The following is a 27,371-nucleotide window of genomic DNA, read 5'->3' on the forward strand; positions in this document are numbered from 1 at the left end:
TTTGCTACTCAACAATCCTATAAATCCTACCACAGTCTCTCTCTAAAGTGCTTGAACTGCCTCACCTCCTCATACTTTCTCAACTCCAAACCATACTCTCCATTCTCTACCAGCCTTCTTATTGTCCAGCCTTACACTCTGTCATCTCCCATTATGCTCGCACAAGAAACCTACGCAGCTCTTCCCAAGACTTATTATCTATAAGCCCAAGTCTAAAGCAGGGTGCAGCTTATATAGCTACCACCCCTCTATTGCGTAGACCAGACTCCCCCTAGAAATTTGAACACTCACATATCCTAAGCAATTTAAATTAACCTTAAAAGAATATTTTAAAGGACAATGGATCTGCCATTGCTCCAACCCTCTGTGAAAACACTAATGCATACCAACTTCCCCCAGTACTTTGATCCCCACTACTATCCTATACTATTAACTGCAATATAAAAAAATGGTTTAAATTATTTATGGTTTCTGATTTGGATCCTGCTTAACTTGTAAAAAATGTTGTTTAACTAAGTACTTTTGCTGCTATATAGTTGTTTGACATGTATCAGTACTTCTTATACTATTGCATAAAATAATAATATTAACTGTAAAAAACTGGAGCTTTTCTCCCTGGGCCTGTGCTGAAAAAGGGCTTTGGCTCAGTCAGACATTCCCAGTCTACAAATGTAAAATAAATAAATAAATACATACATTTATGTGTGGATCTTCTAAGTTTTTCTGCTTGTGCTGAAAATTTTAGTTTGTTATTTGCAATAGTGCATGATAGATCCTGGTCTCTTATAAAACTGTGCATTGCTTTAATCACATCTATCTTTCTCAGTATTTTTGTTGATCTATTCCCTCTTCTATAGTCTTCTAAGAGTGACACTTCATGTCTTAATTACTTTATAGCTTTCTCTGTTTGATACTTCTATGATGCTATTCAATTTATCCACTTCCTTTCTCTCACTACCCTGTGTTCTTCTGGTAGAACAACATTTTTACAAGTTAAGTAGGATCCAAATCAGAAACCATAAATAATTTAAACCATTTGAGGGCACATCCCTTGTTTTCCATTTCCTGTGCACATTCTGTAGAAAGTTCTTTAGCATCTTTCTGTGGTATCTTCTCTTCAATTTCATCCTACACCATCTGTTGCTCTGTCATATGGGAACTCATAATATTCTCTATGACTGTTGTTATTCTCCTTAAGTATCTACATCCACAATCCCACTCTTTCCTTATTTCTTTAATTACTCCCCTGCTTCATCATCATTCCTTTCTACTTTGAATTGTAGTTTTCTGATTGTGCCTTAACTGCATAGCTCTAAAATATCCATTCAAATCTGGTAATCCTAAACATCTTTATTCCATTTGAAGGATCAGTTTATCCTGCTTGGGTCTCGCCCTTTTCTCCTCCCAGATAAAATCCTACAACTTTTTATTAATCTACAGCTTCTCCTCTGGTTGATAAAAATATGCCCGACCTTTGTATAAAACTAAAGAGGCTAAAAACATTTTACTGTGTGTATCTTGCTATCCATAACTATAAGCAAGAGCTTCCAGATTCTCAGTTTTTGTATTATGTTTTATTTAGTCTCTTTCGACATATCTTTAGCTGCCATAAAAGAATCCATCTGATGTTGTCCTTCTCATTCTGCTTCACATTTTGGGTTACAGATCTGATCTTTGGATCCAAATTGGCGCCTTCCACAGACTTTAGCTTTAAGGCTCAAGCTCCTCACTTACCCATAATCCTCTGCCCCTAGTGCAACCTCCTCAGATCTCATTTGCTTCTGGTGCATCCAGATGTGGTTTCCAGTGCTCAAGTAGCTAAGTGATAGTTTTATTAATATTTTACTTCTTTTTCTAATTAAACTTAGTGTTTTAGTGTTTTAATGTATTTTATCTTCCTCCCTTTTCCTTTTAGTTTCTGAGGTGCATTAGGGTTCTTTTTGCCTGTCCTTAACCTCCTTCTTCCCTTCAGGCTTTGGCCCTTCTTTCTCTCCTCCTTGTAGATTTATAATGATATAGTATTATTAGTTTTTTTAGTAAATAGTTGATTCTTTTTTCTATGGCTAAGCCTACAGGTTTTAAAAGGTGCGCCAAGTGTGAGAGGAAGACTCCACACTCGGATGCACATGATAGCTGTGTTTATGGTTTTGGGCTGTCTCACCTGGATTCTCTTTGTAGCATCTGTGAGGGATTCAATCCGAAAGACATTCAAGAAAGGAAGAACAAATTGATGTTGAAGGGCCTTATGCCTGCTCCTCTTTCTTCTTCTTCAGCAGGGGCTGAACATCCCTCCAAGGATTCAGTTGACTCCAAGGCAAAGTAAAGGCACCATAAGGAGTCCAGGACATTTTTGGGGTCACCTACCAAGGCTCCAAAGGTTTTGGATCTGAGGACATTGGCAACGAGGCCTATGTTGGCTCCATCAGATCTAACTGGCTTGACAGCTCTGACTGAGCCTTCGACATCTGCTAAGTCTCTGGATCTTAAGTCCCTGGATCAGAGCAGTCTACTTTGGATCTGTAGATCCCCAAATCTACAGTTGACTTCTAGGTCTCTAGGGAGATCCATTACCTTAGTTTCTCCTACAGTGCCTTTGTAGATTTTGCAGACCCCCAGGCAATCTTGTCCATCTTCAGTGGCTTCCTCCAGATCGTATTGGAGCCTTTATGATGATGTGGACAAAATGGACAGATCAATCATCAAGGTCCTGGTTCAGATGGAGGTACTTCCAGCTCCATCCCCTTGTGGATCCGAGCCTGTCCTGTCTACTTCTTTTTCTCCTTCTGTGATCTGTGTTTCAGTTTCAGAGCCCTAGAGCAGTAGTCTTTGGAGGGATTCATGGTCGGATCAGAGGGCTCTTGCTTTCTCGACTCTGACCATTACCTTGACTCCTCTCCTCCAAGATCTTTAGATCAGAGTGTGTTCCAGATCTGGGTTGTCATAGCCGGATCTGAGGTGCAAGGTTTATCTGCTGTGTTCTTGGATCTGTCCCTTCCCCTTGGAGCTTTGGCCCTCAACAATGTGGGTCCAGTTCTGTCTGGGGGGTCTGGGTTCTGGTGAGCTTCCTCTGTCTTCCTTGGGAGCTTTGGCTCCTAGGGAATTCAGTGGAATCCCCCTGGGACCTTCAGCTTTCCAGGTTATAGAAAAGGCCTTCTCTGTTAGCAGATTGCTGGACCCTTTGACTGCTGCTCCTCCCTACGTGCCTACATTGGATCGAGGCATTGGATCTACCATTCCTGTCTAGAGTCAGCCTGCCTCAAAGGACCTAAAGCCTATTCCACCTGAGGTGACCCCTTCCTCTTCTGACTCCTCTCCTAAATATCCCACTGAGGAGATCCCACAGAAGAGGACATGCAAAAGGAGGCACTTGTACTTCCATATTGAGTCCCTCATCAAGAATACAGATTATGATGAGGGAGAAGGGTCTTCCAAATCACCACTGGATGATTTCTCTTTCCCAGACATCTTAGAGATCTTGAGGTCTCGAGGTAGTGCGATGAATGAAGACCTCCTACAGTGCCTCATCGCAATGCAAAAGGACATGCAAAAGGAGGCACTTGTACTTCCATATGGAGTCCCTCATCAAGAATACAGATTATGATGAGGGAGAAGGGTCTTCCAAATCACCACTGGATGATTTCTCTTTCCCAGACATCTTAGAGATCTTGAGGTCTCGAGGTAGTGCGATGAATGAAGACCTCCTACAGTGCCTCATCGCAATGCAAAAGGACATGCAAAAGGAGGCACTTGTACTTCCATATGGAGTCCCTCATCAAGAATACAGATTATGATGAGGGAGAAGGGTCTTCCAAATCACCACTGGATGATTTCTTTTTCCCAGACATCTTTGAGATCTTGAGGTCTCGAGGTAGTGCGATGAATGAAGACCTCCTACAGTGCCTCATCGCACTACCAACTCTTCCCCTCACCAACATCAATACATCCTAACTCGTAATCTTAGTAACTTCAACCCTACAACCTTCTCAAACCTATTTAAACAAATGAACTGGCAAGACCTTAGAACTCTCCCTCTTGATGATGCTATCAACTACTTCAACTCTGTTTTCTTAGATACACTTAACTCTCTTGCCCCTATCAGAAATAAAAGGGTAAAAATAAATATCGCTCCTTGGCTTATCAAAGGGATAAACTATGGAAACTGTTCCAAAACAATAAACTGCCCAACACCTTGCTCCAATATAAGCTACTAAGTAACCAAGTAAAACAACTAATTACCAAGGACAAAAAATCCTATTACTCCAACCTCCAATCTAACAATAACAAAAACCCAAAAAAATTCTGGAACTCAATAAACTCTCTCCTTAATCTCAGTTCCAAAAATAATCCCAGTCCTGACCCAAATAAATCTGACCTAGAATTATGCTCAGAATTTAATTCTTTCTTCTTACAAACAATATCTGACCTAACTAAGACCTTCCCTACTAATATCCCTTCTGTTCCCATTCATTCTCCTTCCAATTCCTCCGATAACCCTCTCCTTGGATTTGAGCTCAGACCTGTTTCTACTAACTTCATAAAAAAACTTCTATCTAAACTTAAACCCTGCTCTAATGCCCCTGACAATATTCCCTCCTCCCTTCTAAAATGTGCTGCAGATGGGATAGCTCTCCCGATCAGCATCATTATTAACAGATCTATTAACGAATCTTACATCCCCAAATTATGGAGCTCAACTTATATCCTTCCACTGCACAAAGGAGGCAAGAACACCAACATCTCAAACTTTCACCCCATTGCTCTACTCTCACCTATCTCTAAAATCTTAGAAAAGTGTGTCCACTCCCAACTTATGCCTTTTCTAACCCAAAACCATCTTCTAACACCTACCCAACATGGCTTTCGTTCTGGTCATAGCGCTACTACTGCTCTATTATCCTACCTAGAAACTATCAATCAAGCCCGAGACTCGGGCCACCTGGTCTCTACTGTCTTGCTTGATCTCTCTAAAGCCTTCAACACTGTTTCTCATAATCATCTTCTCCTTCAACTATCAAACCTGCATCTATCTCCTAATTCTCTATCCTGGTTCTCTAGCTACTTATCTGATAGGTCTCAGGCAGTCAAATGGAAAAACTCCATCTCCTCCTTCCTACCCATCCAAACAGGTGTACCACAGGGATCCATCCTGGGACCCATGCTCTTTAATATTTTTATTAATAACTTTCATTCTGCTATCCCTGATGCCAAAATTATTCAATATGCAGACGATTCAACCATAGTCTGCTCTGCCACAAACAGCTCTGAACTGCTTCTCAAAACCCAAGCTGCCTTCTCAACCACTGAAAACTGGATGCATAAAAACCACCTCTCCCTTAATGCTAACAAATCCAAAATTCTCTTCTTCTCCCCTAGAAAATCTTACTCCTTCAATAAAGATACTTTCAAAGTCCTTAGCAACTCTAAATCCACTATTGAAGTTGCTCCCTCTGCAAAACTCCTCGGTGTTACAATTGACGAATTCCTAAAGTTCGACATACACATTCAACAAAATATTAAAAAAACCCATCAAAAACTAGGCATGCTATACAGGAATAATCGCTTTCTCTCTCTCACCACAAGGCACACTCTGGCCACTACCTACCTTTTGCCCTCTTTACTTTATGGAGCCCCTCTCTTAACCAACTTGTCATACTCCAGCAGCTCCAAACTAGAAAGCTGCTATAACAAAATCTCTAAATTTGCATCAAACTGTAAAAACTCCACCCACCATTGCCTTTCCCTTCAATCCCTAAATTGGCTAGAACTACCAAACTACCTAACCTATCTGCAGCTCACAACAGCACACAAACTTATATTTCAGCCATCTAACTGTCCTGCTCTAGCTAATATCCTTCCTCCCTACACCCCTAAGAGATCTCTCAGATCTGAACATCAAAGTCTGATTGATATCTACAAACCTAAAAGTCCTGCTGCCCAGCTTCTCCTCTCCTTCACTATCGGTAAGGCTTGGAACTCTCTCCCTTCCTCTCTAAGAACTATATCAAGCACTGAAAATTTCAAAACTCTGCTTTTCAAACATCTGTCCACTAAGTGGAAATGCACCTGCTTTCACCCTTCCTAAAACTATTCAAAAACTCATAAATATCCTACCTAGAGTGTAAAAAGGTGAGGCTGCCCTTTAGTCCACCTCAACTAAAAACTATCCAAGTACATATTCATATCACATGGAGTGCTCCATTGCACTCAAAATGTCCCAAAGACTTATCTTCATTCTGCTTCATGTAAATATTGTAAATAGATTTCTTAACTCTCTTCTCTATGTGCTTATATAATTGCATTTTCTCAAACTACTCTATAAGAATTCCTTTACAAATGTATAACCTTCTAAGAATGTGCTCATGTGCTCAAATAATGCTTTGTCTTAAATTACCCCATAAGAACAGCTTATGATTGTATAACCCTTTAGAATAACCTTAGTGAAGTAGTATTTGACTTTGTTGCAATAATGAATGTTTCTATTGTACAAACTGATTACCTCAATGTATCATTCATATTTTATATTTCTGTATTTTATATTTGTACATCTGGAGCTTTTCTCCCCGGGCCGCCACTGAAAATGGGTCTCAGGGCCCAGTGGACTTCCCCGGTAATCAAACTGGAAATAAATAAATAAATAAATAAATAAATAAATAAATAAGTTAAAACGTGGCTGGTCTTCCAAAACCCCCTCTTCAGAGGAAACTGTATTCCTGGAAGCCTTCATGATGGGACCATCTACATCTTGGGTAGTCCCCCTGGTGGATGCTCTTATAGACCATGTCACCCGTCGGGCCTAAAAGGAGCCGGCCACCATAGAATCAGTACCAAAGCTACTAGACAAGATTCCTTCACCCCCCAGAGGACCGTACTTTCTGGAGTAAGGGCATCCCAGTTGACACTATGCTGGTGGCAACCACTACCAAGAAAGAGCTCACCCAGCAGAGCTCAACTGTCCATCCACTGAACAGGGAGTCCAGAGCAATGGACAGGTTCAAGAAGCATGCTTATGCCTCAGTGACCTTTCTTTGCTGAGAGCACTCAGTTATCTGGCACATTTTATTCACCTTCAGAGAGACTTGGTTAAAGAACTCTCTGAATGCTTGGTAGAGTGCATGCTTGAGGTGGAGTTTGATAAGATTTCTCCTAAGTTAGCCACTCTTACTTCAATAGCAAATTCCTACATGAGACTTGTTTCCCACTCAGCGGAAGGATTTTCAAGGGCAGGTGGCACCAGCATTGTGATACTTCATCATGCACAGATGAGGCTGTGTGATTTTGTGGAGCCCTTTAAGACTTCTTTTGTCAATGCCTCCTTTGATGGCTCTTCACTGTTTGGACCATGAGTTAAGGACACCTTGACCTGCAGCGAGCAAGTAGATAAGACGTTCCCTGCCTTGGGGATTAAGTTTTCCACCCCTCAAAGAATCTACTCAAGGAACTAAAGAGGGACTAAGAAAACATGGTTCCATAAGTCACAAGGTTCCTTTCCTGATCAAAGCAGAGAGTTATTCTCCAGAGGCAGAGGAGGCGATTATAGTGGGAGACACCACCCAAAAGGCAGAGGGTGTCAGCAAAACTAGGTATTCAGGGAACCTTTTCCTGACAAGCTCTTTCAGCGCTCCTGAAGCGCTGCTGACTGTCCGACTCTGGAGGCAGTCGGGGGGCATTTTTCTGTGCACTCAAGTGCCTGGGCCCAAATTACTACAAATTTTTGTGTACAAAGCATTATATCCGGAGGCTATCACATTCCTTTTTCTCTACCCCCCACCAAAGATTCATAAGAAACTCCCCAACATTCCACCCAGCCAGAGAGAGTTGGCAGTTACAATAATTGTCAATCTTCTGCAAAAAAGAGTCATCCAAGAGGTCCCAACTGAACAAAGAGGGTCCGAGACTTACTCCCATTTTATTTTGGTGCCAAAGAAAACAGGGGACCTATGGCCCATTTTGGACCTAAGCAATCTCAACTTGTACATGAAGAAAGTCAAGTTCCAGATGGTAACAGTTCAGTCCATCCTCCCATTGCTGAGGAAGGAAAATTGGATGTGCTGTGTGTATTTCAAGGGTGCGTACTATCGCATAAAAATAAGCAGGCATTCCAGAAGTCATCTGTACTTCTGCCTGGGAGCCAATCTCTTCCAATTCAGAGCCCTGCCCTTTGTTCTCACCACAGCCCCCTGGGTGTTTACTAAATGTATGGCAGTGGTTGCAGCTCATCTCTGACTGCAAGGGTTTCAGGTATTCATGTACTTAGACGATTGGCTCCTGACTGCCCCCACTCAGTGTCAACTTTCGCAGGCCAGAGACTATCTTTACCAGTTGTCCCAATTTCTAGGCATTAATATAAACTTGGACAAGTCACGACCACTGCTGGTTCAAACTTTGGAGTTCACTGGTGTCCAGCTGAATACCATTACCCAAATAGCTGCCTTGCCACAGCATTGCATCACATTGAAATTTCAGGTTCAAGCCATTCTGAATCTTCCATCTCCTCTAGCCAGGTTGATTCTTCAAGCTCTGGGGTCCATGACAGCTGCTATACTTTTGGTTCCTCTAGCCAGGTACTATATGTGCATTCTTCAATGGGCACTGTCTGTTTAACGGTTTATTCTGCATCAGCCCCTATCTGTTCCTATCAGACTAGTAAACATTTGCAGGACCCATCTACGATATTGGATTCAAGCAGATGTGACAATTGTCAGACCTTTCACTCCCCCCTCCCATCAGCCACTGTGACCACAGACACTTCCCATCTAGGGTGGGGGTGAGGGACATTTCCAGGAGAAGATGGTCCAAGGCACATGGACTTTAGTAGAGAATAATCTGCATATCAACATCCTAGAGATGAAAGCTGTCCTTTTATCATTGCAAGCCTTTCAGGAGGCTCTCCCTCTAGGGGACAATTGCTATTCACACAGACAACTTCAGTAGTCTGATACATCAACAAGCAAGGAGGAACCCATTTGTACCTTCTCTGCAGAGAGGCCATGAGTGTCTGGGAATGGGCAAGCTCTTCAAAGCACTTTCTGCTTGCAACACATGTGCCGGGAAAATCCCATATGTTAGCAGACAGGCTCAGCAGATCTATTCTGATGCCCCAATAGTGGTCACTCAGTCAGTAGCAAATTAAATATTTGAATAAGATATTCGACCATTGGGGCCTTTCTTGCTGCGACCTCTTTGTGTCTCTTTACAACAACAAATGCAGAAGTTACTTTGCTCTGATCCCTCCTTCAGGGTCTTCCCCAAGGGATGCTCTAGCCCAAGATTGGCCTCCCTGTCTCCTTTATGCTGACCCTCCTCTTCCTCTGATCTTGAAATTTCTCCAGAAAGCCAAATAGTTGAAGAGCACAGTGATCCTCATTGCCTCCTTTTGGCCTAATCAGGTGTGGTTCCCCTTCCTCTGGTTTCACCTCAAACATCTTCCATGGGTGCTGGAACCCAAACCGGACCTCCCACCCTACGCTAGGACTCCACACCAGTCTCCCCACACTCAAGTTAACTGCATGGTTTCTCCAGTTCCCATGATTGCTAGAGTATCCAGTTTCTTCTCCAGTCAAAGCTATCAGTTTGGCCTCTCAGAAAGCATGTACTAAAAAGGTGTATAAGAGTAAGTGGAAAAGATTTTCTATTTGGCCTGACAATAATCCCTTTGATCCATTTTCAGCCCCTGTTCCTTTGATTCTGTCTTTTCTGAAATCTTTATATAAGCAAGGTTCTAGTTTTGCGACCATTAAGCTCCAGCAGCCATACCCAACTTCCATTCAGGATTACCTTCAGGATCTGTTGCTTCAGCCAGATTTTGTAAAGCCTTTATGAAAGGTATTTTTCTTCTTAGATCTCCAATAAAAGACTCAACTGCTCCATGGGATTTGACTGTCATCCTACAAGCCTTGATCCAAAGCCTCTTTGAACTGGCTAATGATTGTGACTTGAAATATTTATCCTGGAAATCCGCTTTATTTGTTGACATTACTTCAGCAAAAAGAGTCTCTGAATTACAAGCTCTTTCTTCCAAATATCCCTACATCACTTTTCACATGGATAGGGTTTCCATCCATACTAATCCTTCATTCATGCCAAAGGTCACCACTTCAGCTAATATAAACCAATATATTTAATTACCAGTGTTCTTTTCTAACTATTCCAACAAAGGAGAATACCTGCAACAGTCCTTAGATGTTCACAGACAGCTACATTTCTACCTCCATAGGATGAAGCAATTTAGAAAATCAGAGCAGTTGTTTGTCTCTTTTTCACCTAATCATAAAGGTCAAGCAGTATCAAAAGTGAAAATAGTAAAGTGAATTACTAGTTGCATTTCCTTTATTTGTGACAAAAATTATTTGAAGTTGCCTGGTCCCTCAAAAGCCAATTCAACAAGATCGATTGCTGTGTGAATGGCTTTTCCTTTAGGATTCTCATTGCTGATATTTGTGCTGCAGCCACTTGGTCTAAGTCCCATACCTTCATGACCCATTATAAGTTAGATTTTGTGTCCAGGAGCAGAACATCTTTTGGTTCATCAGTACTCTGGCATATCCTTCCTTGAGGCCACCCAAGAAATCTCAATTGCTGGAGACTCTGACCCATCATTGAAGCAGAATGAGAAGAACAACATCAGATTTATTAGTTATGTACTTACCATAACTTGGTATCTGTGTTGTCCTCTTCTCATTCTGCTTCACCTTCCCACCCAACTATTCCCCTTTGAATTGTTTTGGTTCTAGAGGATCTGGAACAGACTTATTGGAACCTATGTTCCAGGTTGAGCTCTTGGTTCCTTTTTCTTCTCCATCCTGCTTATAGGGGCAGCAAACTTGATCTGAGAAGGCTGGGCTAGAGGAGGAGGATTATGGGTAAAGGAGGTGCTTGAGTCTGGAAGCTAAAGTCTGTGGGAGGCGATCAAGTTGGATCCGAGGATTAGACCTATAACCCATCAGTGAAGCAGAATGAGAAGAGGACAATACAGATACTAAGTTATGGTAAGTAATAAAAATCCAAAGCAGCTAAGGAAGAAGTAAATGTCCACAGTGATAAAGTATACCATAGCTAAGGAAGAAGTAAAAGTCCACAGTGGTAAAATATACCGTAAAGGATAAGAAGAAAACCCACTGGAGTCACCGTGACCAGTTAAAACTTTATCACACAGATAAGCGCTTTCGAGTATTAGCTCTTCATCAGATCTCTATTTTTCCTTGTTTGCAAATTTTGTCAATTGAATTGACCCAGTGCTACACACTGTGAATTTCTTTGTGGTGGCTCCTTTAAGATAATGTTTCATTTCCTGGGGGCTTGGCGATCATGTGATTGAACACAAACGTTACAAATTGTGTGTACTTCCAGCAATGTTTATCTTATGAAGTTCATGTATTTTTGTGAACGAAAGCGCTTATCTCTCATAGTTTTAAACAAGTTTTTATTTCAAAAAGTTTCTAGATTAAAGCTCTTCTAGATTTTACCTGCAGCAGTTTGTTTCCTTGGGTCTGCTACAGTCACAACAGAATCATGTTGTATAATGGGCAGGCTTACCACCAGACTGCTTTAAGCCTACAGCTGTCAAATCAAACTAACCTTTCACAAAAACAAAATCAACATGTCTTACCTATACAGAAAATGCTAATTGATTTGGTCCATATTGAATACTATCTGTCCACTGACTGCTAGAGTTAAAATTTTGTCCTAAAAGTCTAGTACCACGTGTGCCAAATAAACAGTCCATGCAACAATTAAATAGGAAAAGTGTGCTCCTGAAATTGGTTATCTTTGACTGAAAAACATAAAAAAATAACATTTTGACAGTCCTGACAAAATGACTGCACTGGTTGCAAATATACTGATCTGCAATAGTCTCAAGTAAGGTCCTAGCCCTAGCATGAGAAAGATAGTGTTCATCAAGACAGCGGTCATCACAGGATGCAATAGCAAAAAAAAAAAATCTGTTTCTGTGCTATGATGCCCTTACAAGCAACAAAGTAAAATTGCTCCCCTTAGCATCAAAATTCCAGCAAAATTTGACTTGCACCTTAACATCTTCCCCTTTTCTGTTAGTAAGGGTGGATTGCACCCACCATAAACCTCCCCTTCCTTCTGCCTTTCAAAACTTGACAGAAGCAGGTTACAGAACCCCTTATGAGCAGGACATATGGCAAATCACTACATAACCCTTTTTTGCTGCCAAGGATGATAGCCACATATGTGTGTGATTCAGAACTTTGTGTAACTCACAATTTTGTGACTCACTCAGTATGATTTATCATCTGCTACAAGTAAGTATCACCCAAAAGTGTACCTGAAGAAAAACAGGAAAGAGAAACAATTTGCACTTAAGTTACAAGAGATTAACAGTAATAAAGGAAATCACTTTAGATGCTGAAAAGATGCCAATATAACATTTTTGTATGGGAAAGAGTCAGTTCTTAGGTGCACATGACCGGCCCAGTAAGAAACTTAGGCATGGGCTTCTTACTATTTTTTACTTTTTACTTGTAATCTGCTTTGTTACAAAGGGCAGGTCATTCCACAGAATAGGATATTCATGATTAAGATATCTGTCTCCAGACTTAAGATATTTTTGGTGCATTTAGTGAATAACATCTTAATGAACGTATGTTTTGTGATTGTTTGCCATTTTAGCAGTAAGCATTCATTTGTATAAATAAGCAAGTGACTGAAAACAATCTTTGCATTTTTATTCCCTTTAACACATGCTGCAGCCTATTTTATTTTTTACACAGTGGTGAGTTTCTAATGAAAATAACTGAAAAATGAAAAATTCTATTTTAGGTTCTCTAAATTTTGAATTTGAAGTTTTGAAGTAGACTCTGTTTGACCTTGCTGTTTAGTCAGTCAAGGATTAGGAATCTATACAGCAACACTGGAAGCAGTACTGAGTACACTAATGGATAGTAAACTTCTGGTATTCAATGTCCTTTCACTCTAAAAAGTGCACCCGATTTATGATTAAAAGGTCTTCCCTTTAGTAGTCACATGCTCCTTAAAGGTGAGGTTAAAGGTGATAACCTAGAGACAGTACTATAGATCCCCATGTTATCACCATCCTGACTTAAGGAGAGGTTCTTAGGTAAGTACTAGGCTAGCTACCCTTTTGGACCATTTTAAGCTTAAATAGTTTCTCCTGAATGAGAATCAAACTCTTTATGTTTAATCTGTGAGGTAAGCACCTTAACCATTTTGTCATCCCCCAAATCATGTTCTGCTTATTTTGCCTTTTTGTCAAACTAACTATTCTTTGATTTTATTTAAGATCAGTCTGCTGTAGCTTAGCCACACAGAGACTGGCACAAAGCTATCTTGGAGCATTATTGCCAATAAGTGTCTGTCAACTGCTGCATATAGCAGAATGGGGTTATCTGTGCACTGAAGCAACATATAGTCCACAGTGTGTAGTGTTGTGTCATTTGTGAGCAATGCAAAGTTTAAAGGTGCAGGGATTTATTGGGTAAGTCTCTATACCTGCAAGGGCTGCAGCACTGATACTTTGTGCCACAAGTGTTTGAAGAAACTGAGAATAACTTTACTTGCATGTTGCCTCTTATTGCTGTGTGTTACTCGATAGTCCACAAGTCTCAGTATGGCATTATTAGAACTGTGATTCCTGAATCCATGATGGCTCTGGAACACAATAGTATGCTGTTCAAGATAATGATTGAGTTGCATATAAAAACCTCTTTTAAATATTTTTTTTGCTAAAAGAGTAAGTATATTTATTATTCTATAACTGTCCAGCTTATGCATAGTATGCAAATGATTTTACTCTTCTTTTGATCTTCTGGTCCTGCGCCTTCCAGCAGTCTCGTTTATGAGTGCATCAATAGGACAAGCTGTGAAAATAGTTTGCATCATAGTATAGACTAGAAGCAATCTATCTACAGCAGCAGTGCCATGGCTTTTGGATGTCGTGTGTTTTTTTCTGCAATGGGTTTAGTAGGGCAAAATTTGAAAACTCCGGTTGTATTAGCACCTTAGTACTACTGTCAATTATTATACCATTTGGTGAAAATGTCACGACAATTGTAGAGTACTCCCTAAACATAGCAGAAAAGTTAGAAATAATATACATACTGAGCTATAAATCTGGTTTTGATATTTTAAGACTAAGTAAATAATGTATAAATGCAAATAATATATTATTTTCTTTATCTTTAACTAGGTGCTTCTACTAAAGAAAGAAATAATTCCAGCAGAACTAGATTTTCTTTTACGATTTCCATTTAAAGCTGGAATAACAAGCCCTGTAGATTTTCTCTCACACCAAGGATGGGGTGGAATTAAGGTTTGTTGCTCTACAACAAATACTTCAGAATGCATTATTTTTTTACCAGAAACAATTTTCTGTGAAAATATATTTGTTTTCTTAGTTTATATGAAATAGCCAATCTTATTACCCATGAGATGATCTTCCAAGTAAAATAAATATAAGGGTAAGTGGTGCAGAAATACCTCTATAATATAATTATCCTGTACATCTAGTTGTCTATGCAGCCTACCATTGCATTTTCTTTGCTAAATCCAACCCCAGGATAGACTGCAATTTACAGTTTTCAGAATGCCATCTAACCTAGAAATAGCAATAGGTTTTTCTAAGAAAGAATTATCATCCCATTATAATATGGGTACATTCCATGTAGTACTAGAAAACCCTCACATTTTGAAAATAAACACTTGCCGTACTGTTATGGTAAGTTCTTACACAACTTCACTTTTTCTACCAACACCTCTCACCTTCAAAGAAATTCTCTCTTTTTCCCCTTTTTAATTTCTGCAAATCTTGTGGGTTTCTAATACCATGATGGGAATGGATCCTATTCCTAAGTCAAAGTATGATTAAAGTTTATGGAATTAATATTGTTTCAATCTTTGATGCTAGCCAAAGTACTCTTTGCAGCACCTGCAATGTGCCCAAAATTGACTCCTTTCTCAATTCATATGGAGTTACATGTAGCGGTAACATATCTAAATATGACTATAAATTCTTTTTTATAAGACCCATTGCTTGTACTACTATTGGAACTGTCTGGGTAGCCTTCTTCCCCATTGCCATCATTTTCTGTCTTTGGCACTGTAATCACTGGGTGTAGCAATTTCAATGATCAATGCTACTTTTGTCTTCTTTTCATGGACTACTATATCTGGTTTGCTCATATCTATTTTTGAACTGTTAGTAGTGGGTGACCCATGTAATATAAATTTCATAATTTTCTATAATGCTTTGTGGCTCATGTTTCCAATGCTTCTCATCTACTTTAGTATTGTGATGTTAGCACAATCCACAATTCAACAGTCTTTACACATTATTATGCCTTTCAGTATACAGGCCTTCTGTTATTAATATATCCTGCCCAACAACAAAATGTGTGACTATTTCCAGTTTTGTTTTACAACCCTTCATTTGTCTGTTTCTCTGACATGTTCAATGGACTTTGTAAGCCAACATATACATAGTCCACTATCCTGGGCCATCAATATTAGCTTCATCTTTTGGTATAAATTCACCTCTCCTTAACCAGTCCTGCATTAGATCCTGATCGATATGAGGTTATTCCAGGAGTTTTCTATACTTGAAACTATATTTATACATTTTCCACATTCCTTGTCTTCTCATCTGTTCCTTTACCTTATTCTCTTTTTTGTTTTTTGACACATTCAGTTGCTGCCTGATTTTAATCCACTTCTGGTTTCATTTCCATTCCTGCTTGACACCAATATGCTGCTGATAAACTAAGCAGGGAAGTTATCTTAGATGTGTTCCCCTCATGTTTTAAGACTTTCACTCTGCTTGGATCTTGTGAGGTCAGCAGATATGTAAGCAGTCTTACAACTGCAGGTCTGTATGTATAATCAATTTTGAGGAGGCCCATACCTCCTTCAGAATGGGGAATATATAGTCTTGGTATACACTGATTGAGGAATATATAATCTTGGTATACACTGATTTTTATAAGTTTGATAAGCATGAAGCATTTTCTTGTTTTTCTGTCCAACTGATCGAATGCCTTTTAGGGCCAGTCACCCCAAAACTATAAGTTTGAACAGGAAGAGCAAATTGGTTTATAACTTAGACTTTCTCCTAGATGTCAGAGCTGTTTTCAGTATTAATCTGTCTTCTAAAATATTCATTGCTAGGTTTTATTTGCATTTATTCATGTTTTATTGTTGACCCTTTATCAATTTCCAAATATTTATACACTCCCTCCTACTCAAGTTCATTCATATCACATTCCTATCTCAGACTGATATTTTCTTGGTGCTGCAGCTTTCCTGCTTTGAAGGTTGCTTTTGCACAGTTTTCAAGACCAAATGACATTATTTTATCATCTGAGAAAGTTTTAACCACTTACAGTTGTGTTTTCTGTTCCTCATCTGATGAACTACACAGTTTTAAATCATCTGCAAAAAGAAGATGGGAAGTCTTTACACCATGTTGTTTTTTTGGAGGCCAAATTGTAGCCATGACCTAATCTGTTAAGTAGACAGTTTAATGAGTTAAGGGCAAGATAAAAGAAATGTGGTGACAAAGAGTCACCCTGGAACATCCCCCTTTGTATTTTTATCCCTGGGATAATAATTTGTCCTTTAAGCTGCAAAGTGGCTTACCACGGTTTCATGGTCACTGTAGTCTAATCAATCAGTATAGGGTATATCTTAATACATTTGTAAGCACTCTTTTACCCATGAATGTGGAATGCTGTCAAATGCTTTTTTGTACTGTGTCCATGCCATACTTAGATTCTTTCCCTTTTTGAAGTTCTCCATTATGACTTTGCTTTAACAACAAATTATCATTTTTTCCATATGACATACTTTTGTTACCCTTTTGTTCTAGTGCCATGACTGAGTTTTCTTTTAAAGGGCTATACATTCTTTTGGCATCAATTCCACTGTATAGTATTTCTTTTTATACCTTTTCAAAAATCTCTTGATTTTGTTCTTTATATTTTGCAGTATCTTCAGTCTTCCATGCTCTGTAGTCCATGCACATATGAACACAGCCATGCCTACCTTTACAGACATGAGGTTACCGCAAAGAATAATGCCTTAATTTTTGGGTTGTCCTGCATGGGATGACTTTATTCTTGGTAATAACAATAGACTTCATGAGTGACTTTGTTTACAGCAATGGTTCTATTTTTAGTTAGTCAATCAGGTTCAGTAGACAAGATCGGCCATTCACAAGCCCAACCTGGGTGGGGTCCAGTGTTTGCTGGTTGCCAATGTCTTAGTTTATAAGTTCCATGATAATGCATTCCATGCCCTTGCAGATCAGGCTCATCAGACTGATGGGACGGTAGATCCCGGGATCCAAGGTGAATCCCCCCCTTGTGGAGTGTGATAACTGTAGCTGTGTGCCACTCAGTGGGATCAAAGCCTGAGGTGGAGCTATGATTAAACATGACACTTAGGTGAGGTGCAAGTGTATTTTGTAGTTCATGTAGTACACAGCCTGGGATGTGATCTGGTCCCATGGATGCTGTATTCCTAGCTGTGGACAGTGTGGTTTCTACTTGTGTGGCTGTGATTACTGGAATTGGCAATCTTTTGGTAGTGAGATGGGCCACTAAGGGGGTGAGAAGAGGGTGAATGTGACAATAAAGTGATCTGCCTGGATATTGGCAAACTCCTTGGAATCATTATATTTAATGCCATTCTGTAGTAGCTCAGAGCAGTTCTGGGCATTGCCATTTAGATTCTGGACATAACTACAGAATGCCTTGTGGTTGTCCTTGGAATCTTTGGCAATTATATGTACATAACAAGCTTTGGGGGATTCTGATGGATCTCATCTTCTTACTGAGGCTGGTACGGGAGCTGTTTGCATTCTGGGATTATCCTCTTTTCTTCAACAGTTTCTTCCTTCTGTTGTATAGTTTGTTTATGGCAGTGGATCACCAGATTGGCTTCCATTTTTGGAGGACAGTGTATTGGTTCTATTTGGGATTGCACAATTCATGCACAAGTGGATGTGCTCATACAGTGCCTTAGTGTAGGATTCACCAGTTGCACTGTCAACTCCCGTCTCCATGAGTGTCTTGAAGTTTGCCATGTCTGACTTGAGTAGCATGATGTTGGCTTTGGAGAGGGTTCTTATGGAGGTTTCCTTAGTGGCGTGTGGGGGTGGGATGTGGATGTCAATGGTGATTACCTTATGGTCAGACCTGACCAATGAGGGGGTGACCACTGGTGTGGAGCATCTGTCTCCCATGTTGGTAATGACCAGGTCTAGGATATTGGAGCTCCTGGTTGGACAATGGATCAGTTGATCCAGGGGGTTGGAATGGATGAATTCCAGGAACCGTTGGTAAATGGTGATGGTACCTGAGTAGTTTTCCCAGTTAATGGCAGGGTAGTTGAACTCACCCAGTATTATGGTGTGTGGTTGTATCTTAATATTATCCAGTATGTTTATAAAGGTGTAGTGAGAACCTGGGGGCATGGTGGGAGATCTGTAGCAAGCTACTATTTGGAGTGCAGTCTTACCTAGTGTTAGTTGCACCTGGAGATTGTCAGATGCATTGTGTTGGGAATGAGGCTGGAGGTGTGAATAACCTTGGTGAATATGGACACTCCTCCACCTGTAGTGTTGTGGTCTTGGCTTGGTGCCTGAAATGTGTGATAAGAGTTGTAGCTTGATATTACAGGTGTGCTCTATGGAGCGTAGAACCAGGTCCCATTTACTGCACTGATAGTGATGCTTCCTAGTTGTAGGTGTGCCTCAAGAGAGTGCCCTTTTAGGTTTAGACGTCTAGCCTTGAGTAGCAGTACCTTCAGTTTTGCATACTTGTACCTGTTATGGTAGTGGTTTTGCCCTTTGAACCTTGCCTAGATAAGTCACTATGGGGGTTATAAGAGCTGTAGCCAGTAACCTGAATCCCAGGGGCAACAGGTGCAGACCATCTCTGGCAAAGCATGTTGGTTTGTCAATCATGTTGTCCCAGGCAGACAGATACTTGATCCCCTTTGAATGACATCAGAAGCTTAGCCACTTGTTGAAGTCATTGCTGTGTATATGTGCATGTGTGAGTGTTTATATGTATATATATATATATATATATATATATATATATATATATATATATACGTATATGTACATATATATCTCCATATATGAATACAAATTTAAATTATGTTTCTCGTATGTTTTACTTGTTCTGTATTTCATTCCCCTCTCCCCCACCCAATAGGTTGGCCGACCTGTACAGGCCCATCCTCGACCCATAATGTCATTACCCACAGTTCCACCCTCCCCCTCCCGCTGCACACATGCAGCCACCATCCCTCCTCTGGCTACCGGCCAGTAGCTACCACACCACCACACTTTGCCCACCCCCCACTCCTCCTCTCCTCGGGACTCATCTTGTACGTCGTCCCGAGCAAAATAACATAGGCCTTCAACATGCTGTTGTCCATGCACATATGGACACAGCCATGCTTACCTTTTTAGACATGGTGTCGCCGCAAAGAAAATCACCCAATTTTTGGGTCGTCCAGCATGGGACGAATGTCCCCCTAGTAATAACAATAGACTTCACTTGTGGCTTTGTTTACACCAACAGTTTTAGATACATAACATAAATATGTGAACTGGAGTACTGCAGTAAGGCCAGATGTGAGGCGTTAGTGTAATAAAGAGTCGAATTCCCCAAGACCCCATACAGTGTACGTACACATGAACCACAGATACCAAACACAGATATAACATGTGACAAATAAGAAATCAGTGTCAAAAGGAAAATATAATGCTAATTAGATAGTAAACAACACTAAACATTGCACAGGTCAGCATACGTGGTGTAAGCAATGTGTAGGCTGGCTAACTCAATCTGCCCGGTGGTATGCCCTTTAAGCAATGCCAACATTAGGTAAGCAGGTGTGACCATAGCATAGTCTTTTCAAAACCATCCAATCACGGGAAAGTGTGGGAAATCGGGCGTATTTAAACCCCACAGGCACCAATAATTCCCATAACTGGTTGCAGCTCCCTACTGTTGGCAGAATGGCTGGAGTTTGGGAAGAAAACATGGATGTAGCTGCCTACTGATAGCACTCAACACACACACACTGCCAGTGATATATCCAACACAAGACCTGTGTGGTGCCCAAATGCAGGAAGGATTTCCACCATACAGGAAAGGTAAAGGGATCATGCCCAAATGATGTAGGGATTTATAGTAGTGGGTTGCCATGACAGCGGTAATTGGAAGTACTATACAGCATGCTGTATGCAGGTAGCAAGTGGAGGACACTGATTGGTGCAGAGGCCATCATCTGATCATGTGCTCCACCTACAAAAGCCATGCTGCAATCTATGCAAAGCAGCTCATTCCAGCTACTGGAGAGAGAGAGAGAGTGAGAGAGACACACAATCTCAATCAATAAAGAGAAATAGCTGTAGGCTAAGGCCAGGAATAAAAAGAAAGTTCTGAACAGACATCACTTACACAACAGGTATGTGAAGTATATATGCATGTAATTGACTGTAGTACTTGGGCCATAATAATGGGATAGATGATGTTGAATGATGTATTTGTGCCAGCAGGTGTTGTTATTGTAATGATGTTCAGCGGAACAAATGGTATGGACACTAGAGTCTGTTCCTGTGGGTGGTGGGCCATACCCATAGACTGTGCAGAGCAGCACTGACTGACAACATGTAAGCCATAATAGTGTGTGTTGTGTAATGCAAAACCTGTCTAGTAGTGTAGGCAATAGCCAGTGGTGGAGGTAATGGCATAATGAGGGATACGTGTGCTTCAGAGCCAACCACTTGCAGGATACTCATGTTAATGTGTAATGTAGCATGCTGAAATGCCATAGGTTTGTAATAGGTGTACCTGCAATCTCTCCGTGTATATACCCCCCTAATGTTAGGCTGTGTCCATATGTGGCACCTGTCTGTGGTGTAGCAAGGCAGTACACTCCAGCTGTGCAGGAAGGAGAGTCAGAGATCGTGGACCTGATGTCTGTACCCTATATAGATATATACATATATATATATATATATATATATATATATATATATATATATATAGATACATACATATATATATATATATATATATATATATATATATATAGATACATACATATATATATATATATATATATATATATATATATATATATATATAGATACATAGATATGTAGATATCTATCTATATATATATATATATATATATATATATATATAGTTGTGTATGTATGTATATAGATTTTTTTATATATATATATATATATATATATATATATATGTATACATATATATGTAGATATTTATATATATATATATATATATATATATATATATATATATATATATATATAGTTATGTATGTATGCATATAGATTTTTTTATATAAATATATATATATATATATATATATATATATATACATGTATGTATATATAAGTATGTATATATATATATATATATATATATATATATATATATATATATATATATTGATATATACATACATGTATGTCTACAGATATACAGACACCTACATGTATATATAAACACAGGGTTTCCATACATTTGGTCGAATTACACTTATTATTCCAGGCATTTCACTCACTGAAAGCTCACTTGACTGAAAGCTCACTTTGTCGAAGTTCATTTGGTCAAAAATGGAATAAAGCCCCTGCCCCACTGCACTGTTACCCTGGAGTGAGAATATTAAATAAGGGGGGTGTGGGGAGCATAGTTCCCCACATTATGCCAACAGTTTTTACTAAAGATATATATATATATATATAGATATATATATATATCAACGCATTTCTAATAGATATACCTTGTTATAATAGTGAATGCATTAAAATTATGTAGGATGCTATGCCCCCCCCCCCTTATTTAATATTCTCACTCCAGGGTTGCACTGCAGTGGGGCAGGGGCTATATTCCATTTTCGACCAAATGAACTTCGACCAAGTGAGCTTTCAGTCAAGTGAGCTTTCAGTGAAGTGCAATGCCTGGTATCATTTTTGACTAAGTGTAATTCGGCCAAATGTATGGAATCCAAACACAGATATACAGCATAATATATATATCTACACATATATAGAGATATGCATGTCCGTGTCTACATATATACAAACACACACACACATATATATATATATATATATATATATATATATATATATATATATATATATATATATATATACACACACACACACACACACGCCCTGTATGGTTGCATCACAGTGCTGCATGCTATGTGGTAGGGGATATCACACATATCAATGCACAGAAATATACAGCAGTAAATGTGTGCAACATGGACAGGTATGTCACTTGTGAACCCCTTTTTGGGACCACATTGTACTTGTCTGTGAAGGTGGGAATGTGAATCCAGGTAAGGATAGCAGGTATATTTGTGGAGGTGGGTTAAGTTGGTAGATAGAGAACAGAGCCTACAGGGGTGGTATATGACACATGTGGTGGGTAAACACCCTGGATGGTGAGTGTCATCTGCAATGTGGAAGCCACATGAGCCCCCATATGGAAACAATGGAACCAAGGCTCCCACCCATTGCCAGTCACAACAGCAGTTGCATGGACCTGAAGGTGCCTTGGCTGGAGGCTGAGCAGGAGTAGCATGTGGGCCCTGTGAGTGTGTACTGAAGACCTCAAGGTGCTGTAGCATATCCCCCAGGTTTATGGGTAGCTCCCTATGCATCAAACCCTGGACCTGACCACGGGTTACAGGATCATGTCTGTGTTTTTTCCCCACGGGGGGGGGGGGGGTCACCACCCCCTGAGGAGGTTCCTCCTGAAGGTAGTGTGGACTAGTAGTTGAGAAGGCCCCAGGGTGTGTCAGACGTGATGTGGCCTGGTAACATGGCGATATGAGGTTGGAGAGGTGGCTCTGCTGCCAAATATCCCCTAAACATGCTACCGTGTCACTGTTATAGAACATATGTGGGTAGTAATATACTGCATAATCCCTGAATGTGTCCAAAACCATGCATAGATATTCTCAATAACACAGAATGTCAGATGTGCAACAATCACATAGCAAGCATACCACATGCATATATGGAACCATAGTGGCCCTGCCAATGCCATGCAGATTAATAGTCTGTAACACACCAGCAATGATAGTGTCCACACAGGGAACATAGCCACAGACACACAGCACAAAGTGTGTTACAATAGAATACATATATATCCCACTGTTAGTTAAGGTGTGCCATACCTATTAAGTTGTGTGAATAGTTTATTGTTGCAGATTGGGGGGGACAGAAATGTATATTAAGAACTATGGTAACCTTCCTGCATGATTTGCGGAGACGTGTTTCCATCTTTATGTCTTTCAGGCAAGATGTCCATAGGGCGGCTTCCATCATATTTCACAGAGAAAATGGAGATCATCCTCAGCTACCTCAGCAATCACTATGCGTTACTGTTTGGCAGGAATGCACATGAGCAGCAGGAGCAGACCGCCCTGTGGAATGACCTTATCCACAGGGTCAATGATGTTAGACACCATAACTGAAGTTATGAGCAGGTCCGACATTGTTGCTCTGACCTGCCTTGCAATGCCCGCAGGCGTGCTGCTGCAGTACAGGGGGATCACCTTGCAACGGGGGGGTCATGCAACCCATTCCCCCCTGACATGCGTGGAACAGCTCCTCAGCAGCCTCAGGATACCTGCCCATACCAATGTACAAGTGTCAGACAGCATTACAGAGGTGGTTGTTACCCATACACCAGCTGAGGAGCGTGCAGGTAAGACCACAGGGAACATCTGTAGACCACATCTGCATATGTACCTGCATCAGTATAGGTGGAGCATCTTCGTCTTCTTTTGGCTTTTCCTAGTTAGGGGACACCACAGTGGATGACCTGTTTCCATTTCTTCCTGTCCTCTGCATCTTGCTGTGTCACAACAACCACCTGCATGTCCTCTCTCCCACATCCATAAACCTTACCTTTGGCCTTTATCTTCTCCTCTTACCTGGCAGCTTCATCCTTAGCATCCTATTCCCAATATACCCAGCATCCCTCCTCAGCATATGTCCAAACCAATGCAATTCTGCCTCTCTGGCTTTGTCTCCAAACTGTCCATCCTGGGCTGACTGTCTACTATAATTATTCCTAATCCTGTCTACCCTTGTCACACCCAGTGCAAGTCTTAACATCTGTAACTCTGCCACATCCAGCTCTGACTCTTGCCTGTTTGTCAATGCCACTGTCCCCAACCTATATAACATAGCTGGTCCCACTACCCTCTTGTAGACCTTCCCTTTCACTCTTACTGGTAATCGTCTGTCACAAATCACTCCTGCCACTTGTCTCCACCCTGCCTGTACTCTTCTTTACCTCTCTACCACACTCGCCATTACTCTGAACTGTTGATCCCAAGTATATGAACTCATCCACCTTCTTCAACTCTACTCTCTGCATCCTCACCATTCCTTTATCCTTCGTCTCATTCACACACATATATGCTGTCATAGTCCAGTTGACCTTCATTCCTCTCCTCTCTAGAGCATACCTCCACCTCTCCAGGGTCTCCTCAACCTGTTCCCTACTCTCACTACATATCACAATGTCATCTGCAAACATCATAGTCCACGGGGAATCCTGTCTGATCTCGGCTGTCAACCTGTCCATCACCACTGCAAATAAAAAAGGGCTCAGAGCTGATCCTTGATGTAATCCCAGCTCCACCTTAAACGCATCTGCCATTCCCACTGCAGATCTCTCTGCTGTCACACTACCCTTGTACATATGATGTACCACTCTTACATACTTCTCTGCCACTCCTGACTTCCTCACACAATACCATAACTCCCCTATAGGCACCCTGTCATATACTTTCTCTAAGTCCAGAAAGACACAATGCAACTCCTTCTGACCTTCCTGTACTTCTACATCAACAGTCTCAGAGCAAACATCGCATCTGTAGTGCTCTTTCTGGGAATGAAACCATACTTCTGATCAGTAATAATCACCTCCCTTCTTAAACCAGCTTCCACTAGTCTTTCCAATAATTGCATGCTGTGAATATTCAGTATTACCCCTCTGTAATTACTACAGCTCTGCACATTACCCTTATTTATATAATTCTGTACCAAAACACCTTTACTCCACTCCTCAGGCATTCTCTCACATTCCAAGATTCCATCCAACAATCTGGTTAATCATGAAACTGCCATTTCCCCTAAACACCTCCAAGCTTCCACAGATATGTCATCTGGACCAACAGCCTTTCCATTCTTCATCCTCTTCATAGCTATCTGTACCGCTACCTTGTAGGGCATGCATATCTGATATGTCATAACTATTGTTTGTTGATGCATAGTAGTAATAAACAGATGTGCATAAGTGCTAGTATTGTGGACTTGTACTGTTGATGTACTGTAATGCTGCACCCACCCTGTAGCAATGCCACAGCTGTGGCCACTAACATTGCATTTCTCACACTCTTATGCAGGTCCCTCCATTATACCACCATGGCAGCAGCCTGTAGCTGGTGAGTATGGTTTATGTTGATGCTTGCCAATACACCGGGCATGTACTGGCTATGGTATATGTCATGCGCACATTTAACACACCCACCCTTAATGCATGCTGTACATGTTCACGTATTGTTGCTATTACATTCATACATACATACAATACATAACATTAAGTTGTCTATCTCGCCTTCATTCTTGCTGGATGGGTTCGGAGCCGATCCTCGGCACCGACTCGCCTTTTACTAAAGCTCGAGAGCTATTTACTGGCTCGAGGCCTCCCCTTATCCCACAATGCAAGGCGTCAGATATCCAGATCTCATTTGCCACTTCAGCTATGAGGTTGCATTTTTTACCGGCTCCAGGTCGTATAATTCTTTTACTGCTGTTTTACTGTCAGTGTTGTTGTTATATTTAGATATTCTTCACTATTAGTTTTATTAGATCATGTAGCCCCTTTAGACCCCACTTAGGCTCTCCTTTTCTGTTGTTACAGAGTTTTCTTCCCTTCCCCCCTCCCCACCCTTTAGGGTAGGGTTAGGCCTGTCTCTTTATAGTTTATATTGTATTATATACATATATATATATATGTATGTATATATATATATATATATATATATATATATATATATATATATATATATTTAGATCATTTTTGATGTTAAATTTTTGTTAGTGATAACTGTTGTGGTTATAGTGGTATTGTTACTGTTAGTTCTAGTGTGTGTGTGTGTGTGTGTGTGTGTGTGTGTGTGTGTGTGTGTGCGTATAGTGTTTTAAGCACTAGTTAAACTTCCCTTGGTATCTCTTTCATCATGTCTAAAGATACCAAGGTTTCAGGTTTCAAGAAGTGTGACTCGTACTGTCAGAAGATGTCTCTGACAGACGGTCACACTTCTTGTTTTTATTGCTTGGGCCCCCTACACCTGCAGGACTCTTGTTCAGTCTGTCATGCCTTCAGTCCGAGATTCCTGCAAAAGCATAGGAATAAGCTCATTTTGAGGGGCTTGTTAAAGCCAGAAGGATCCGTGGCCAAGCCTTTGTCGGGGAAATCGTTAAAGTCCACCAAACCGTCGGCTCCCTGTTCGGAGCCGACGTCGAGCGGAGCTTCTGCCTCCTCGTTGGTTCCGGCCGGAACCAACACTTCGAGACCTCAGTCTGCTCCGACTTTGCTATCGGAGCCTTCTCTGAGCCGAAAGCATTCGAGGTTCCCCCTCTTTAGAGTCCGTTCGCTCGGCTCCCAGGTCCCCATTGCTACAATCGGAGTAGAGCCATAGATCTCATTCCTCTTGGTCCTCCAGGCTATCGGATCATGACTTAGAGAGGGTGGTCAGTAGGCTCCTAAAGTCGCAGGCACTGGCCAAAATATTGACTAGCCCTTCTCAACAGACTGTGGCTATCCCTGTTTCTTCAACAGTGCCTCCTCCAACTCTACCACCGTGTTTGAAGCTGGAGCTTGTTGGGGCTCGAATCGTCGGAACGTCAGAGCCGATACCACACCTTTCGGCTCCATCGCCGGCTCTGATCTCTTCATTGGTTCTGTCCTTGGAGGGATTCGGGCGCCGAGACTCCCTCGTTGGCTCCGAGGGGGTGAGTCGCATTGGATCCTTGTCTGACCCCATTCTCCCTATCGGGGCCTCGGTGCAGGTGAGCTCGGCCCCGACATCAGCCTCGGAGCCGTCCCTCTCGGTGCTGGAAGGGGTTCACGTTTCTTCTGAGTGGGGACCCTCTTTTCTGCCTGGTGGGGGCACCTTTGAGGTCATGAGGAGCGTGCTGACTCCGGTGTCGGCTCCGCGATCGACCCCTTTGGCTCCTCCCCCCATAGTGCCTGCATCGGTCTCTGTCCACCCTCCTGACCCCAAGCATGGAAAACAGGCAC

General features: G+C 41.0%; 1 protein-coding gene across 1 annotated transcript in view; it reads left to right on the top strand.

The window, feature by feature from the left end:
• LOC122800226 (dynein axonemal heavy chain 17-like) overlaps positions 1-27,371 on the top strand; it is a 17,083,451-nt gene that overhangs the window by 16,112,158 nt on the left and 943,922 nt on the right. The window contains exon 71 of the mRNA XM_044069720.1: positions 14,174-14,296. Coding sequence (XP_043925655.1) covers positions 14,174-14,296 — 123 coding nt within the window. The remainder of the gene's footprint in view (positions 1-14,173; positions 14,297-27,371) is intronic.

This window comes from Protopterus annectens, chromosome 4.part0 (genome assembly GCF_019279795.1).
Source record: "Protopterus annectens isolate FY-2018-M chromosome 4.part0, PAN1.0, whole genome shotgun sequence".
In the NCBI taxonomy this organism is placed as follows: Eukaryota; Metazoa; Chordata; order Ceratodontiformes; family Protopteridae; genus Protopterus; species Protopterus annectens.